An 18982-nucleotide genomic window follows, 5' to 3' on the forward strand; every position below is an offset into this window, starting at 1 on the left:
AATTATAGTTCACCCAAGTGCCGAATCTTACAACATACACTAGCTTGAGAATTGTAAGTCTATGTTGTGTGTGCTACGCACCATAGATATTATCCTTTGTATTAAATACATGGTAGAAAATATACTTTAGGTCATAAGATATTTTTGACCAAAAAAGTTTATTGCAATTAGTCAGCCAAAAATTACAAAACTATGGTGACAACCTCCACATAAATATTCCTCCTTTAATTTAAAGAATAAAAAGTGGAGAATAAGATAAGGGACCATTATCACTAAACAGGAGGCTCATTGCTTGCACAGAGAAGCAACTCATTGTACTGAGAAGTAGAGCTTGGTCTTCCTCATCATTTCTGAGGAGCTAAAGATCATACATTATAAATGAGATCATAATTGTTTAGGCTAGTTTACTCAGGATTTTTACAAATGCCAAAGAACAATCATATTTCTTCTTCCTTGCACCAATATCTGCCAGCATCTGACCCTTCCCCTCTTAACACCCAGCAAACTTCTGTTACTTACTTGGGATAATTTCTCGACTGAATAAAGGGCAGAATTTCAGAGTCTTGGTTAGATGGAGGCAGTAGTAAATCTCGGAATCGTTCTGTCAAACGGGAAAAAATATCAACTGTGAAAAATGAGTCATGTGAGTAATTTCAAAATAGAATTGTTTATCTGCTGTCTACATATATTTTATGAAGAAAATAATATAGTAACTGTAAATATTTGAAAAGTATGGAGTTTAAAATCTTATCACTGAAAGATCATAAAACACTCATGTGACATTAAACATGAGAGTTGTACACTAATCTTGTGGTATGTGGCAGGCATTTGGCAGAAATTAGTGTTGTAAGATCAATGTTAGGATGAAACATGTCATTATACACTGCTGATCATACAAAACAGTTACAATAGCTTGGAAGAGTGACTTAGGACTATCCTGGAAACGTAAACTTTGCATTGACCATTGCTAAAAATTTCCATTCCATACTCTGCAGCAACTTCCACAAGTGACTAGGTAACAAATATGAGGGTATTCATAGCAATATTTATATAACAATCATGAACAAAAATATCTACATTTCTCATAAACACGAGAATGAACAATCTGTGCTATATCCGTGTAATTGGAGACTTACTAATTGAAGTGAAGTTGAATGCTCACACTTGTAACTAAGAACTGAATCATGTTAATACACTCTTGAGGGCAGATACACAAAACAGCATTTTGTTATGACAGAAAGCAATGAAATAATGCATTGTTTCAGCACAACTCAGAGAAACCAATGAAAGCAGGAATCAAGCAGTCAATTAAATTTCATGGTAGCTTTTAGGAAGAAGTAGAAGTATTCCATAATAAAGAAGCAAAAAGGTCATTGTGAGTAATTGCACTAATTATGGCAAAATGAAGGAATGACTGTTAATGTTTCAAATGTACTAGTTATATTATCATGATATTTGAATGGATGAATTTAGCGTCGTCAAATGAGGAGAGTGGGCCATGCACCACGATTTAGAGTAATGGACTTTAGGGCATTAAAAGTTTGTAATGAAAGCAAGAAGGAGAAGGCATGACAGAGAAGGGAGGGAGGAATCTTGACCGATGCTACCTTAGCAATACTAACACTGTTTAGCTGCATGTATTGCAAAGACACTTACAATAATGACACCTGGGCAAGGCAAACCAGCATGATTCATTAGAGAATAGTTGGTCATTTTATCAACCAGGAAATCAATAGAATGAGTACTTTGATCAATTTATACAATCAAGCTGCACTAGTATGCTAACCTAAAATTCCCATGCTGCTGTAAATCCATTAACCCTGAAGGTGGACACTATCCCCGAAATACTAAAAATCTACACTTGATGACACTTCTCCCTCCCACTTTCAGAATGTTACAGGGAGAGTCACTAGTAAGCATAAGCAGAAGGACACCAACTATAACTGAGAAAAAGGGGTACACACCTAACTTTCACATGTGCAACCAGAAACATTTCACAGGCTTCCATTTTGTTTTTGTGTTTGTCTTTACCACACACTTGGCAGTAAAGTAGTAGGACCCATGAATGGCATTGGGATTTCTGGTTCTATTCTGAAGTGTAGGGTTCCAAAGCTGCAGTACTCATTTTTTTCCTTTTTGTATTTAGTCTTCCATTTGAATCCACGTTTTAAAATTTTTTCCTAATATTAACTACTGTTATATTGCTATCTTACTGTTTTTTGAGTGAAATATCAGATCTTTTTGAAATTTGCATGTTTTCTCCTTTTAAAATAAATTCTCTTATTTTTTAAGATTATAATTAAACCATTTCCCCTCCCCCTCTTCCCTCAAAAGTCTTCTATTTACACCCCTTCTCTTTTTCAGACTCATGGCTTCCATTGGTGATGATGACCTTGCCTTTTATCAGTGTTTAGTGTGTCTGACTATTTTAATCAACCAATACTTTTCTAAAATAAATAGATCCTAAACATAAAACTTAAGACTAAAAGAAATCAAGATCTTTATCATGTAAAAAATGTTTCCTCTAAAACAGATTTCATTTGGAGCTACAAGTATAGAATAGAAATTTGGAAATTGATTTCCAAGACTCCTTAAACCAAATCAAACCAAACAAAAACAAAAACCTCTATTTTCTTTTGAAACAGGATTTCTGTGTAAATTCTTCATGCCTGTTATCTTACTCTAATACTTATTTTCCCTGTGATGTGTTTGTCTCTTTTCATATATGCCCCCAAAACATTTGGTTATAAACCCAGGGTGAAAAGTTTCTGAGTATAATGTTGTATAAATAAATAATAATAGACACATATATGCATAAAAATTTTAAGGAATACTAAGTGAATATTACCAAAAATCTTCTAGCATGACTGTTAAGAAAAGTTCTCAGAAACAAAATTAATATCTAATACCTTGAAATTTTGTCTTTTTAAGTTTTTAGTATTATATGAATAAGCTCCAAAATATGATCACATAAGGTTTCTTTTTCTATTCCAGTATATTTACTATTTATGTTTGTTTGTCCTTTATGAAAATTTCTGTCATGAATTATCAGCATCCATCCCATTATTCATCCAATTCCACAAAAAAAACATAATTTGACTTTTCATTTGCTGAGAAAGAAAAGTAAAACGCTACTTCTCATGCATCAAAATGTTAAACTCAACTTGCTTTTACAGCTGACACACAATTTCCTTTGAGAATCTCAGTTTTCGAGCACCGCTGCTCAGGCCTTTCACAGGGCATCCTAGAGGAAGTTGTTAAAGTCAATGACAAGAGTCAAGGGATTCACTGCCATGAAGCTGTGATGAGCTGACTAATGAGGGAGAGATGTCTGGAGGTGATTTTCCACCAGTCAGGGATTCCTTAATTGACACAAACTTCTACAGACTTTCCACTTCTTTTTATTTCTTTCTAACTCAATCAACAAAAAAGGCTTTGAGGATATCCTATACATAATTACCTTGATGTGCACAGTATAGATAATTATTTATGGCACAATATATCTAATTAGTCAAGAACAAAATAAGAAAAATACTTCCTAGGTTAAAATTTTTGTTTTGATACATTTACTATGCTTCAGTTTATTGTCACCTTAGGGAGAAAATGACCAATCTTCCAATTATTGGCAATGTGGAGTATATTAACTACAATAGGGTTTTATGTAAAAACAACAAAAACCATGGGAATCTATTCCTGTTATGATAATTAAATACTACTATCGCTACAAAGAAGAGGAACATGAAATAATTTTAAGAGAAAAATCGACACTGATGAATGTTTTTCCTTTATAACCTAAGAAGAGTCTTTTGATTACAGAAATTAATTAGTCTCCTCACTGAGATCCTGGGAAGCAACTTATTTGCTGGCGGGACCCTATCAGTCATATTTTAGCAACTTCATTGTGTTTCTGTAAGTGGTCTTTTTTTCATGTCTGCTTCACCATTATCTCCAATATGAAAATGAATGCTTCACTTAATTTGAATACTCAACCACCACAGGCAAGGAAGGAGAGTCATATAAGGCATCTCTCAAGGTGACAGTATTGACACCAAAAAGTAAGATATTTCTCATGTTTATATTTACACATACAATTTTATCCTCTTTCTTTTAATCTTTATACTACATCTAATTTGCCAGGTTTAGGTGTCCTTTTCAAAATGCTCCCAAATCAACTCCGTATGACACATTTGATCTTAGTTATAAAGATAACTGGAATAAGTCAGGCATGGCGGTGCACACCTATAACATAACATTTGGGAAGCTGGGCCAAGAAAATTGAAGTAAGAGCCAGACGTGGCTACACAGTGAGATTTCATCTTGAAAATGCACAAGAAAGGGAAAAGTAAATGGAGGAAGATAACCTGCAGTATTAGAAGTTATGTTGTCAAGGAAACAGGTACTAGCCCCAGACAAAATAAAATGAAATTGTAGAAGTGATGCTATTATGATACTTACAAGATCTTACATTTATTTTTTTAACAAAGAAAGCCTTATGTCAGTATAGGTATGTGACCACTGGTCTTTGTAGTCAACTAGAATGCAATGAGAGATACACTAAAATATCACTGTGAACCTCAGGAGACATTTCCAAATAGGATTCCCATGTGAGAAAAAATAGAGAGTTTGGGGGGAGAATTCATGGCTGGAGAGGAAAATGTTAGTGACTCTTTCCCAGAAGTTGACACTCTGGCTGACAAAGAAGTCTGAGGAAAACAGTGTTTGCAGTCTGTGAGCCTTTTCTTTCTGAGTCAGTTTGAATTTTGCTGCTGTAACTACACTCTGACTTCTTCAGCCTTTTGGTGCATCAACACCAGCAACTTCCCAGGGTGCTTCAGTCTTGAACTAAGACTTCTGAGCTTCCTGAACTGGGAATCTATTTGGTTCTCTGCTATGGTGTCCAAAAAGGAGTTGTTGGATTAATTAGAAGCTGAGGTATAAGCCAGTCTGAAACATAATCCCATTTTCTGATACCTTAACCAGTCTATGTATCATGTACCCTGTCTGTCTGTCTGTCTGTCTGTCTGCCTGCCTGCCTGCCTGCCTATCTGTATGTCATCTATTAATCATTTATCTATCATCTGTCATCTACATACCCTCTATCTGTCTGTCAGTCTATCATTTGCATCTATACACAAATTCTTTTGGTTCTTATTTTATTATACCATAATTTTTCACATTGGTTTCAAAATGAAATGTTAAATTATTTTATAACACTGAAAAATCTTTGTGTATACTTTGCAATACGTATAAGTAACAGATTATAACAGAAATGATTTCTAACAAGAAGATCTTAGATATTCATCACTGCAAACATACACATACCATTGAGGGGACTGGAGAGATGAAACAGAGGTTAAGGGTACTGCCTGCTCTGCCAAAAGTCCTGAGTTCAATTCCTAGCAACCACATGATGGCTCACAACCATCTGTAATGAGATCTGATGCTCTCTTTTAGCTTGCAGGCAGAACACTATGTACATAATAAATAAACAAGTCTTTACAAAAATAAAAGGTATCATTGTGACATGGAAATGTATACATTCAGTTATTTGTAGTGATCATTTCATAGTATATACCAAATGTTATATTGTATACCTTAACAACACACAATAACTTTATTAAAAGAAAGAATAAGTAAAATACCCTAAACTCATAAGAAAGCATGAACTCTTAACCTACTTCAGCCTTTAGTCTTAACTTCTTTGAAAAACAATTTGCAAAAGATGAGAATGGCAGGCCTCCATTTTGTACTGAGAGATTATCTGTGAAATTTGCCAAACACATGTGTACGTCACTAAGAGGGACCAAGTTCAGGAATACATCATTTCCCATGTTTCAGGTGTTCCATAAACATCTGAAAGGCACATTCAAATGCTCACTGTTAAAAAAGTCTTCTCAGACACAGATCCCTTGGAACAGATGCCACTATCTGATACGGCCTAAAGCTTGGTACAATTTAGTTTTGTACACTTTTATAGAATCATCCAAAGCACACTTTAGTATTATACTAGAGTTGCTGAGCATCCCCTTGAGTCCATTTTTACTTGTTAGACCAAGAATCCCAAGAGGAGAGTAGGATATAGCTGGGAGTTGGTGGCTCATGCCTCTAATCCCAGCACTCGGGAGGCAGAGGCAGGCAGATCTCTGTGAGTTTGAGACCAGCCTGGTCTACAGAGTGAGTTCCAGGACAACCAACAAAGCAATACAGACAAACCCTGTGTCAAAAAACCAAAAAAAAAAAAAAAAAAAAAAAAAAAAGAAAAAAAGAAAAAGAAAAGAAAAAACACAGAGAGAGACAGGTATTACAGAAAGACACCCCAATAATTAGAAATGCTAGCTCCACTAGTCTGAAAGGTCAGGATTGCAAACTTTACTGAACATATGGGTAAACAAAAAAGAAGCAAAGAAAGAGAAAAGAAGATTAAGAAAGTTTTATAATATGCATAGAAAAATCCTCCCAATCCACAGTACTACAAGACAAGATAAATACATTAACAAAGTTTTCCCTTTTCTCCCACATGATTAAAGGCCAACAAACTCTAATAGAAGAGATTTTAGAATTGGGAATAAGATCAATATTTACGGAAGTTGGAGTTTTACTTTATATTGTACTTCTGTTACCTCGCTCAAAAAACATCTAAAGATGGTTCTTATTTGCCACATGCTATTAAAAAAACAAATTCTCATCAAGGAAACTTTGATTACTGAAAAAAAATGCTGAAAAACAAAAACAATTGCTGGATGAGGAGGTTGTCAATGGAATTACAAAATTACTTAAAGAGAAAAAGAGAAGCATTACTTCTAGAGACTTAAAAACTAATGGTTTTCAAGTTTTGATGTTTGTTTTCATAAGAAAAATATGCACATTAATCTTACCAAAAGAGATTACTTCTAACAATGGAAATTAAAGAGCAGACTTAGAGACAGCCACATAAACTAAAAGGAGATAAAGGATAAATTCTGTTCTGTAAAGTTTCTTTAAATCAAATAACTTTGTTCATTACCATGGTAACTACTGCTGAATAACAATAGCTTCTATTTAAGTATTGCTTTCAAGACAATATTAAGGGCATCCAAAGTAGACTACTTTGGATAGATCAAGAAATCTATATCTAGTGCAAGGATACTTTCTTTTTAAAAATATAGCCAAACCTTCCTTAATAAAATTCAGAAGGAAGGAGACAACAATTTTAGAAGAAAAATGTCATCTGTATGTTTGGGCGTTTTTTTTTATCATTTTTTATTTTAATTTTAAATAGCTTGTTTTACATGTCAATCCCAGTTCCCTCTCCCTCCCCTCCTCCCGCACTCCCCTTCCACCCTCCCTCCCACCCTATTGCCAAATTCTTCCACATAGGGGATATCTAGAGTCTATCATTTTATAAGAGTCCTTTGCAAATATTAAGGCTGTTGTGAGAGCAATATGAAACACAACCTCATTCTGTCTTATATACAGGCACAGAAAACAACCTCATTAACATACTTTTTAGAACACAACATAAACACAATACACGTATAACCAGAGGTAGTAATTGAGCTGCATCAGCTGGACAAGGGAAGAGGCATCATACTCCCTCTGTCTTGGCTATACCTCTCAATTCTATGAAAATGTATCTACCCTCATTGCCATTTAATACAGAATAGAGATATTTATTTTAGACTTTACTCATATGAAGGGATTTATAGATTGATATCAATAAAGAGCCAAGAAATGATTAGAAACAATTTCCTCAATTTTGTGTGTCATAGGTAAGAAAATTAAAAATCAGACAGGACAGTCCTGACAACCCACAGGTCAGTTGGCTAGCAAGAGAGACAAAACCCAAAAAAGAAGAAAAATAAAACTCCCATACAGTATTTTTTTTTGGTTTGTTGGTTTCTACAGTTTTGTTTTGAGACAAAACCCTCTGCTTACGTGTCTTTCCTTCCTTCCTTTCTTTTCCTGTCGAAGGAGAAGATAGTGAGAATAAACCACACATACCATCTGCATGATTCCACACCTGCTACATCTAATCACGTCATGTCTTAAGGCAGACAATGCAGTATTCAAAGGAAATCTATTTTCAGTGGGCCCTTATACTTTTAGGGGATGCAGTGATAAAATTCTATCCCCTTGAGACCCATTATTCTGCTTCCTATTTGTTAAACATACAATTTTAAAAAGTGAAATAAGCTTTTGGAAACTACAAACAGACTTCTTGTTCTCTAAACACACCAATGATTCACTGTCTATAACTGGATTTCTCCTAAAATATAAATTCTCCTTTATTGCAGTGGATGCTATGCTATAACAACAACAACATTGAAAAGGGAAAGAAAGAACACAGAGGTTCAAGGTAAGTGAAAGCAAATATCAGAGGCACTTTTGGATAAACACATTATTGTTACTAAGTTTTCTTCAACACAATCTGCCTTTTAAGGAAAATGGTATACTTAACAATTGTCACAGCAAATGCATTTTTAAACAGTGTTGGCACTGAACAAAAGAAACATCTCAAAGTGATCAAGGCTCAGCTTGATACTAATTCATTTTTTTGCTTTCAGCACAAACTCTAATACCACCTACGCTCATATTCAAAAGGGAATAGGCAATTTTGTTCAGAACTCAAAGAAAATTCAAGAGTTTTTTGTGCATGTGTGTTTCTAAAGTGTGCTCACCTAAAACCTGGGCTATGAAAATTAATACCGTGAATCACGGTCTTTTGAAATCTATCAAAACCTACCCAGCAGTAAGTCCTCTGTGTTCTTAAGTAGAGGGCATACTGGCCAAAGACAAAGCCTATAGAAGCACATGCATCAGGAAAGAGCAGCAAGTAAGCAATGCTGGTCCAGTAGACTCTACAGTTTGCTTAACCTCTGATTTCCTCCTTCATCTGTTTTCCTACTGTCAGGACAGTTTTTCTTTTACCTCCAGTTTGTAATCAATTTCTGCCCAAGATTTAAGAGCCAACTCAGAGGCTTAATCTTTGAAAAGGCTGAACTAAATTTCCTGAGCTCACAGTTGATGAGAGGTCATACATAAGGAGGCTAGGCAGTAGATTAGAGATTGTTCATCTGCCATAGGACAGAAAGTCAACTTTCTTTGGCTTAGCTTTAAAATGTTTTACAAACTGCCAAAAGATAGATCTCTCATCTCTCTCTCTCTCTCATCTCTCTCTCTCTCTCTCTCTCTCAAGATCATTGTCCAATGAGTATGCATTTATTAGTTCTCTGTGCTTCTTTTGAAAGTTCCACTCTAGCCATAGAGTGCACTTATCTGCTTTGGCAAGGGGGTCTACATTTTCTGTTAATGATCTTAGCATATTATTCAGTTTTTAGTAATTCCTAGTGGGGCAATGCTAACATTATTGCTAGTCTGAATCTAGTTTGAATACCAACTTTGTCCATTCTACAATTCTATGTTGCTAGCTTAATATAGCTCTTCTAATCTGTGTAAAATCGGGCTTTGATGATGCACCGGGTAGAATCAGCTGCAGTCCAGAGTGCTTTAGTAAGGCAGGTATAAGAACGGGATAAGGGAAGGCTTGCCATTGACCTAGGTTCGGTCTTGGTGTTACAGTGACTTTGTGCCTAGACACTGGGAAGTTAAGCAGAGCTTCTTTTCTATCCTCTTAGCTTGAGAAGAACAGGCAGGTGGAAGAGGCTGGAGTGCTGAACTTCTTGTTTCTTTTGGACGTTATGTTCAGTAGGTTCCCATCAGCCCAGTTTTTCCAGAAGCCAGGCTACTGAGAAGAATGCCCAGTCCCTTTTAAACCAGTTCAATTTTCCTAGCCCTTGCTAAAAGCCTAAGATTTTTCGCTTGTTTTTTTCTTACGAAGACCTTATAACTGGCTAAGAAAATAAACTCACCGAGTGTGAACCCATTGGAGAGTGGTGATGACTCAGCCTTGTCCACATGGAGTCTCTAGCTGTTCCCATTACAATCAATATTTTTCTACCCAGACACTGGGACCATGAGCATGTGATGAGTACCTGTGTTAGGTACACCTTGTATCCTCTTATCTAGATTTCCATGAGAGAGGGGCTTGGCTTGGTTTATGATGGCTTTTAAACTATTCCAGAAGAATTGCTGATTTTTTAAAAAATTGTTCATCCTTTGAAATGCAGCAGCTTAAAGCAAAGCTTCTACAATTCTCCAAAGGTCTATGGAGATCAAACTTGACTATGTTTGAAGTCCACAGAAGATTGTTCCTTTCCTATATTTTTTAAAAATTATTATTTTTATTTTAAGCATATGTGATTTTTGCCTGCATGTTGGTCTGTGCACTACCTGAGTGCCTGTTGCCTGTGTAAATCTAGGAAGGATGTTTGATCTACTAGAACTAGAGTCACAGATGGTTGTGCACTGCTATGTGGAGGAGTGGACTCAAACCCCGATTCTCTGCAAACACAAGTGCTCTTTACTGCTGAGCCAGCTCCAGTCCTCCTTAAGTTTAAATGAAGTTAGCAGCATAGTTGTTTTATTTTTGCAACCTTAAGTTGCATTACTTAAAACTGCATTACTATAGTCAATCTTGTTTCAATTTTGTTATTTTTAATATTTTAATTTCTGTAAGTTATTTTTTGAGGATATAATCACATAATTTTCTGCTTCCATTTTCCTCCTTCCAAACCCTACCAAATGCCCCCTTGTTCTTTTTCAGATCATGGCCTCTTTTTCCATTAACTGTTGGTCCATACATATGTGTATATATATATACACTACATGTGAATACATTTATAAATAAATAACTAAATTGCAGTTTCTTTATAGAACAAGAGCTCTATTTTTATGCTTTCATTATAAAAAAATGAGTACTCAAAATGCAAGCCATGATTTTAATAAGAGCACAAATCACTTGCCTTTTTTCCTCCTTGCAAATTGTTTATAATACTAACTCTAGACTTACTTGGTAAAGTGATATGCATCAGCATTCAATATTTACGGACACAGTTTTGACACTGATTAAGAAATGATATTATCAAGAAAAGTCATTCTTATTTTCCTTCATATTATATAACATCATGTAGAAAATACTAAATAATGTCATATATAAACTTCTCTTGGGAATAAAATTACTGAAAACAAAAATGTCATAATCTATACAAACTACTTTGGTATGATAGTGTGGTGTGCAGTCCAGAAATTGCTTATTTTCAAGACTAAAGTAACACATTTTCAGTAAATAAACCAAAAGAAAACTTTTTCACCTTTGAAAAAATGAATATATTAGAATAAACATCATGAGTGTTAAAACCCTTCCATCCTCCCAAGTACTAAGTATTCTTTACACTTTATGCTGTTACAAATCAGCTGTTGTTCATTAAAAAGAGAAGACAGCATAGATTTCATGTTCATAAACTGAGAAAACAAGAAGGTAATTTATCCTTTTTACTGGAAATGCACAGGCATTAGAATCATGTGTGTGTGTGTGTGTAGCATCCTCTTCATTTCCCTGCCACAAAAAATCGTGGTTTTTGATCATATGAAATATGGAGGTTAGGCCCATCTCTTATGTACTGAAAGGTTTATCATATTATGTTAACAGATAAGATGTCTGATATTTCATTAAATGAACTAATCAATTGTCTCAGTAATTTTTTACACACACTCCGTGAGACTGGAAACTGTTTCACAACAGAAATCACAGACATTCTTCCAGCATCTCTTCCTGACCTAGATACCATCCCTCAACACACACATGTAATTGCACTATATTCCCTACACAATTCCCATCGCTAATCACAGGCCAGCCCAATAAAATTCAAACACTTGCAGAGTTTGCAGGGAAGTCGGAAACAGGAAGAATTCTGAAATAGTGTCCACTAATAGAAGCTTCTTTTCATGCACTGATTCTCTTTACTTGTTCCGCTCTTAAGTTACATAGTAGTTTGCAGCCATCTCTTCCACCCATCCTACCTCCCCTCCAAACACATAGTTTGTAAAAAGGTAGCCAGAAACTTAGTCTCATTGGTTTAGATTACTCCCATTTTAGAACATGAAATTACATTATTTTAATTCCTTGATATTAGTGGAAATATTTAATGTGTTCTTTCATCTCTAATATGTTCTACCCTGTTTCCATCATGCAGCAAATGGCAGTGTGGTTCATATAAAGTAAAAATTTGCTTTCGTTTCCTACCAGAGATTCTGCAATATTTCTCCAGCATCTTTATAAAAGGATTAGGCTACAACAGTCCCTTCAATCTCTTGTCCTTGCCCTCTGAAATCAATCTGACCTGACCTCCCATAGCAAGGCATTTGGCTGGCATTCTCTGAGCTACTCAAGGAACCTCTCACTAGAACTCTCTACTACTCTAAGAGAGCAGTACTTATATCTAACATTGAGTTGGCCCAGAAAACCTCCCAATTCTGTTGCAAAGCTTCCTCATCATCAGTTATAAAAGGCATACAATATCAATATTTTACATTTGACCATGTCTGCTTATTTGAGTTTTGATATGCATTTTGATTATTTTCCAATTATTTACATTAACTGGGGGCAAATGACTTATCAGACCGCTAAGTACAGTGACAATTATAAAGTTATTTTTTAAAAAATCCCTAATAGAATACTGCAGAGTCTGTATTGATAGATTCACTCACCCACCATGACTACACTTGAGTTCTGCAGTTGTCACTGAAAAATGAGTGCTCAGAATGTATGGTGTTAGCCTACATAAAACACTACTCATGCTAAGGAATCTAGAGATTCAAAGAGGATTTGAATCACGAGATGTGATCTGAAGACACTAAAGGCATGTTTGTAGGGTTAGAGAGCAGGTTGGATGGTGGTGAGTTCTCCAGACACATATATCATAGGAAAGAAGAAGAGAAATGAAAGGAAAAGGGACAATATTGCTGATGGGGATTGAAGTTAATCAGACTAAAAAGAGGCTAGAGTTTGAATGTCTGTGGTGGTTTGAATGAAAATGACACTCATGGACTCAGAAATTTGAATACTTAGTCCTAAGTTAATGAATAATTTAGAAAATCAGGAGGTGTGGCCTTGTTTGAGAAGTCTGGTTCTGTTGTAGGAATTGTGGTTTTGTTGCAGGAGGTTGAGGCCCTGGTTGTAGGAGGAGTGCCACTGGGAGTGGCCTATGAGGTTTCAAAACCAGGCCCAGTGTGTGCCACTCTCCCACTGGTGCCTACAGATCAGGATGTAAAGCTCTGGGCTACTGCTGCAGTGCCATGTTTATAAGCCTCTCACCATGATGATCACCACTAAGTCTCTGAAACTATAAGCAAGACCCCAGTTAAATGCTTTCTTTATTATGTTGCTTTGGTCATGGTGTCTTCTCACAGCAACTGAATACCAACATAAGGTCATTGTAGGACACAGCAGAGATAAACCTGCCCTCACCCTAGAAGAAACAAGAAGTTACTACAGAGATTCAAGTAAGGAAAGTGTATTAATATGAATGATGTTTTGAGGTTTCTAAACTACAGTATAAAGAATGAATTTAAAGTGGCAGATAGGCACTAGTGAGATCTTCACAGATCTACAGGAATGGCACCAACTGGCATTAAGGCTACCTTAAATGCCCTCCCATGATATTAAAATGATGACTGCCTTATATGCCATCCTAGAACTCTTATCCAGTGGCTGATGGAGATGGAGGCAGACACCCACAGCTGTGAACTGAATTGAACTCCTGGAACCCACTTACAAAGAGGAGTGATGACCAAGGGAATCAGGATCGGGCTGGCAAGGCCCACAGGGGCAGCTGACCTAAACAAGGGCATCACATGTGTCCCAGACCGATGTGATTGTGGAGCCAGCATGGGACTGATCCAGACATCCTCCCACTGAACCTGGGTGACAAAGAGGAGACCTTGGCAATCTGTGGGAACGTGGAGAATGGAGCAGTATTTATTCCAGGTATACAGAGGGACTCTGGGAGCCCATGCCACGTGGAGGGATGCTCTCTCAGCCTGGATACATGGGGAAGAACCTGGGTCATTCCTGGGATGATGTGACAGACTCTGGAAATCCCTCATGGAGTCCCTTGCCCTCCCTGGGGAGTGGAGGGGGGATGGAGTTGGGGTAAGGGATTGAGAGGATTAGGGGGTAGGGGAGGAGGGGATGAAAGACCCCCAGAGTGGGGAGACCCTCACTCAAATCTCGGGATAAGCCAATGCCCCAATAATTCAAGAGAGACCTTCTTGCTGCAAGCACAAGAGGTTTATTCGGGGCACCAGTGCACTGGAGCCAAGCTCATGACCCTCGCAGGGGCAGAGAAGTTCAACCCCTAGTAGCTGCAGTAGGAGTTTTTTTAAAGGGAAAAACCAAATCAGGGAGTTAGGCAAACATCAAAAAGGATCAGGAAGCTAAATGATAGCTTATGTCTTAACGGGAAGGTTATCACAAGCAAGCATTCTTTGGGCATTGTACAGTTAAACATTGAGCAGGAATGTGGTGGGCTAGTTCCTGGATCAGGGAGGGTTATCTTTTAAGTTTATCTTGAGGTCTCTGGTTTCTCAGGAGAGGGCAAAAGGGCGAGTCACTCTGTGATGGGCTAGTCACTAGGGGTCTAAAAATGTTGAGTTGGGATTTCTCAGGGAGGGAGAGGGAACTGAAAGTGACATGCGTAAAAAGTTAAATAAAAAATGTGGAAAAAAATAAAGTGGCAGATATAATACATTATTTTCAGAAGTGGGTTGAGGTCAACTAATATCCAATTTAGCACCTGCTCAACTAGGAATTTGCAACAGTGAACCATAACTGAAAAAGAAATCTCAGCCGGGCGGAGGTGGTGCACGCCTTTAATCCCAGCACTCGGGAGGCAGAGGCAGGTGGATCTCTGTGAGTTCGAGGCCGGGCTGGACTGATAGCCTCCAAAGCAATACAGAGAAACCCTGTCTCATAAAAACCAAAAAAAAAAAAAAAGAAAGAAATCTCAATTATTCTGAATTATCTCATTTCAATTTAGCAACACACATCTCAGAAGACTACTTGGCACAATTGAGTAGAGCCACTGGGATTCACTCATCAATTTCATATTCCAAGCAATCACTCTATCTTCTTTTTCATCAACATTATTGCACACATTCCCTATCCTCATTCTCAGTGTTAACCCTATCATTTATTTCCATTATAATTAGAAGGAACCAAAACAAAAATTCTATTTAGTTCATCCAAATCTACCAACTGACCCCTAGTCATTTTCTATAACTATCCTCTCTGCCTTCCTCCTTTTATAAAGCGAGAAGCATTCATGATACCTTCATGAAGTTCAAGTCTCCCACCTACATATTGAATGGAATCTCTTTGGAGGCACTTGTGGACTTCAATTGCATAACTGTAAATTTCTGTCTCTCTGCCAGTATAAATCTTGCCCTCCATACTTCATTCTGGTTATCCACATCACTCCGTGGTACATATAAATATGTTGCAATTATTTCAGTAGGTATACAATATATAAATATGTCTCTAGGTACCTTATCCTTATAACTTCAAATCAGGTGCTGATATTTCTCCATGTCTATGGCGATACACAAAACTTAAATCCAAATGGATCCAAGTCCTCAACATTAATCCAGCCACACTGAACCTGTTAGAAGACAAAGTGGGAGGTACCCTTGGACGAATTCATACAGGAGACAGCTTCCTGAACATAACTCCAGTAGCACAGACACTAAGATCGACAATTAATAAATAGGACCTCCTGAAACTGAGAAGCTTCTGTAAGGCACAAGACACAGTGAGAAAGACAAAAAGACAACCCACAGATTAGGAGAAGATATTCACTAACCCCACATCTGACAGGGGGCTGATCTCCAAATTTACAAAGAACTCAAAAAGCAAGTGTCCAAAACACCAACGGATCCAATCAAATAGTGGGATACAGAACTAAATACAGAATTCTCAGTAGAGGATTCTTAAATGGCTGAGAGACACTTAAGAAAGTACTCAACATCCCTAGCCATTGGGAGATGCAAATCAAAACAACTCTGACATGCCATCTTACTCCTGTCAGAATGGCTAAAATCAAAAACTCCAGTGACAGTTTATGCTGGAGAGGATGTGGAGAAATGGGAACACTCCTTCACTACTGGTTGGAGTGCTGACTCATAGAGCCACTTTGGAAATCAGTATAGATATTCCACCATAGAATGGTAGCAATTCAACTCTTAGACATATACCCAAAATATGCACTTTCATGCAACAAGGACCTGTGTTCCGCTATGTTCATAGCAGCATTATTTGTAATAGCCAGAACCTAGAAGCAACCTAGATACCCCTCAACTGTAGAGTGGATAGAGAAAATGTGGTACATTTACACAATGGAGTACTTACTATTCAGTGGGAGAAAAAAAAAACAATGGAATCTTGAAATTTGCAGGAAAATGGATGGCACTAGAAGAAACCATCCTGAGTAGGTAACCCAGTCACAAAAAGACAAACATGGTTTGTACTCACTCATATATGGATTTTAGACATGAATCAAGAGAGTGCCAGCATACAATCCCAGTCCCAGAGAGTTTGGGAAACAGAACCTTCATCCAGTGACTGATGGAAGCAGAAGCTGACACCTTCAGCTAAACTTAACTGAACTCCCAGAATCCAGTCACAGAAAGGGAGAACTGATGAGCAAAGTAGTTAAGACTGGGCTCATTTAACCCACAGAAACAGTTGACCTCAACAAGGAGGAGAACTTGGACCCCAGATTGGTGGCTGGGAGGACAGCATGGGACTGATCCAGACCCCCTGAATGTGGGTGTCAGTGAGGAGGCCTAGGTAATCTATGGGGCCTTGGGTAATATTTATCCCTGAAGTACAAATACACTTTGAGTGCCCATCCCATAATGAGGGATGCTCTTTCAGCCTGGCCTCTTGTGGGAGGGCCTAGGCCCTGCCCTGGATGAAATGTCATACTCTGGATATCCACCATGGAGGGCCTCACCATCTCTGGGGATCAGAGTAGAGAATGGGTGGGGGACTGGGGGGCCTGGTGGGGAAGGCATGGGAGGAGGGAAGGGAGAGGGAACTGGGATTGACATGTGAAACAAGCTTGTTTCTAACTTAAATTAGAAAAAAAAAGGAGATATCTAGAGTCTATCATTTCATTCAGGATAGGGTCCAGGCACTTCCCTAAGAGTCCAGGCAGAGAGATCAATCCTCTTTGTGTAATGGACACACGATGTCTGTTAGTATTCGAAGGATAAACACTGATCCACTGCTCAGGACCCCATAGGTAGCCCAGGTCTCCTCATTGACTCTCACATTCAGGGGGTCTGGATCGGTCCCATGCTGGCCTCCCAGCTGTCAGTCTGGGGTCCAAGAGCTCTCCCCTGTTCGATCAGCTGTCTCTGATGGTTTTGCCAGCCCATTCTTTGCCAATTTGCTCTTCACTCCTCTCTCTCTGTCGCTGGGTTCCTTGGGTTCTGTTCAGTATTTAACTGTGGGTGTTTGCCTCTGCTTCCATCAGTCACTGGATGAAGACTCCAGGATGGTTATAGACATCTCCACTATTGCTTAGCTTGCCAATTGGTGTCATCCGTTTAGATCACTAGAGGTCACAATGATTCCCTCTTCCCCCATCCTACCCCCCCCAGTCGACCTTCCTGTTCCTCCACGTCTTACGTCTTACACTCTCTTCCACTTCTCCCCCTCTCTATTTCCCAAGTCCCCCTCCTCCCCACCCCTCGCCGTGTTCCCCATCTGTTCAGAGGATCTTGCCTCATTTCTCTTCTCTTGGGTACCATGTATATCTTTTAGGTTCTTTCCTGTTTCCCAGACTCTCTGTTAGTGGAAGTGCAGACTGGCACTCTCCTGATCCATGTTTAAAATCCATATATGAGTGAGTACATACCATGTTTGTCTTTTTGTGACTGGGTTACCTCACTCAGGATGGTTTCTTCCAGTGCTATCCATTTACCTGCGAATTTAAGATTCCATTGTTTTTTTCTGCTGAGTAATACTCCATTGTGTAAATGTACCACATTTTCTCTATCCACTGTTCAGTTGAGGGGCATCTAGGTTGCTTCCAGGTTCTGGCTATTACAAATAATGCTATGAACATAGTGGAGCAGATGCCCTTGTTGTATGAATTTGCCTCCTTTGGATATATGCCTAAGAGTGGAATTGCTGGTTCTTGTGGTAGATTGATTCCCATTTTCCTGAGGAATCTCCATACTGATTTCCAAAGTGGCTGTACGAGTTGGCACTCCCACCAGCAGTGGAGGAGTGTTCCCCTCTCTCCACATCCTCTCCAGCATAAATTGTCTTAGGTGCTTTTGATTTTAGCCATTCTGACAGGAGTAAGATGGTATCTCAGAGTTGTTTTGATTTGCATTTCCCTGATGGCTAAGGATGTTGACCACTTTCTTAAGTGTCTCTTGGCCATTTTAGCCTCCTCTATTGAGAATTCTCTGTTTAGTTCTGTACCCCACCTTTTGATTGGATCCTTTGGTGTTTTGGAGACTTGCTTCTTGAGTTCTTTGTAAATTTTGGAGATTAGCCCTCTGACAGATGTGGGGTCAGTGAATATCTTTTCCCATTCTGTGGACTGCCTTTCTGGGATTGACATGTAAAACAAGCTATTTAAAATTTAAAAAAATGTTAAATAATAATAATAATAAAAAAGGAAGAGGTAAAAAATAATTCTTTAAACCATGTATAATAGTGTTCAAAACACATGCCTAAAATCAAACAACGTATATACTTTTAAAATATGTATTTAATGAATCTCAGGTCCTCTAATTCATCAACAAACTTATTTCTCACAGGAATTTGAACATCAAGGTTCAGGTTTGGTGCTTGGTCTGTTTCTAAAATGGTATCTTGATGTTGTACCATGACATGAATAAAGATCAGATAGGGATAAAGTTAACTCCCTCAGCCCTCATAAAGAGAATGTCTCCTAAAGGCCACCAATGATCACACTGGTAATTAATTTCCAGTATGTGAATTCTAGGGAAAGCATCATGTCACCATGGTGGCACTTGCTCATTTCTGTGGAATAAACACAGTGAGTGAGAAGGCACTACCCTACAT

At 37.9% G+C, this 18982-nt stretch overlaps 1 protein-coding gene across 3 annotated transcripts in view; it reads right to left on the bottom strand.

The window, feature by feature from the left end:
- Nox4 (NADPH oxidase 4) overlaps positions 1–18982 on the bottom strand; it is a 132434-nt gene that overhangs the window by 30935 nt on the left and 82517 nt on the right. For all 3 annotated transcript variants that reach the window (XM_021236119.2, XM_005085373.4, XM_040728899.1), the window contains one exon: positions 520–601. In XM_021236119.2, the coding sequence (XP_021091778.1) occupies positions 520–601 (82 nt within the window). The remainder of the gene's footprint in view (positions 1–519; positions 602–18982) is intronic.

This window comes from Mesocricetus auratus, unplaced genomic scaffold, assembly GCF_017639785.1.
Source record: "Mesocricetus auratus isolate SY011 unplaced genomic scaffold, BCM_Maur_2.0 Super-Scaffold_4256, whole genome shotgun sequence".
NCBI classification, from domain to species: domain Eukaryota; kingdom Metazoa; phylum Chordata; class Mammalia; order Rodentia; family Cricetidae; genus Mesocricetus; species Mesocricetus auratus.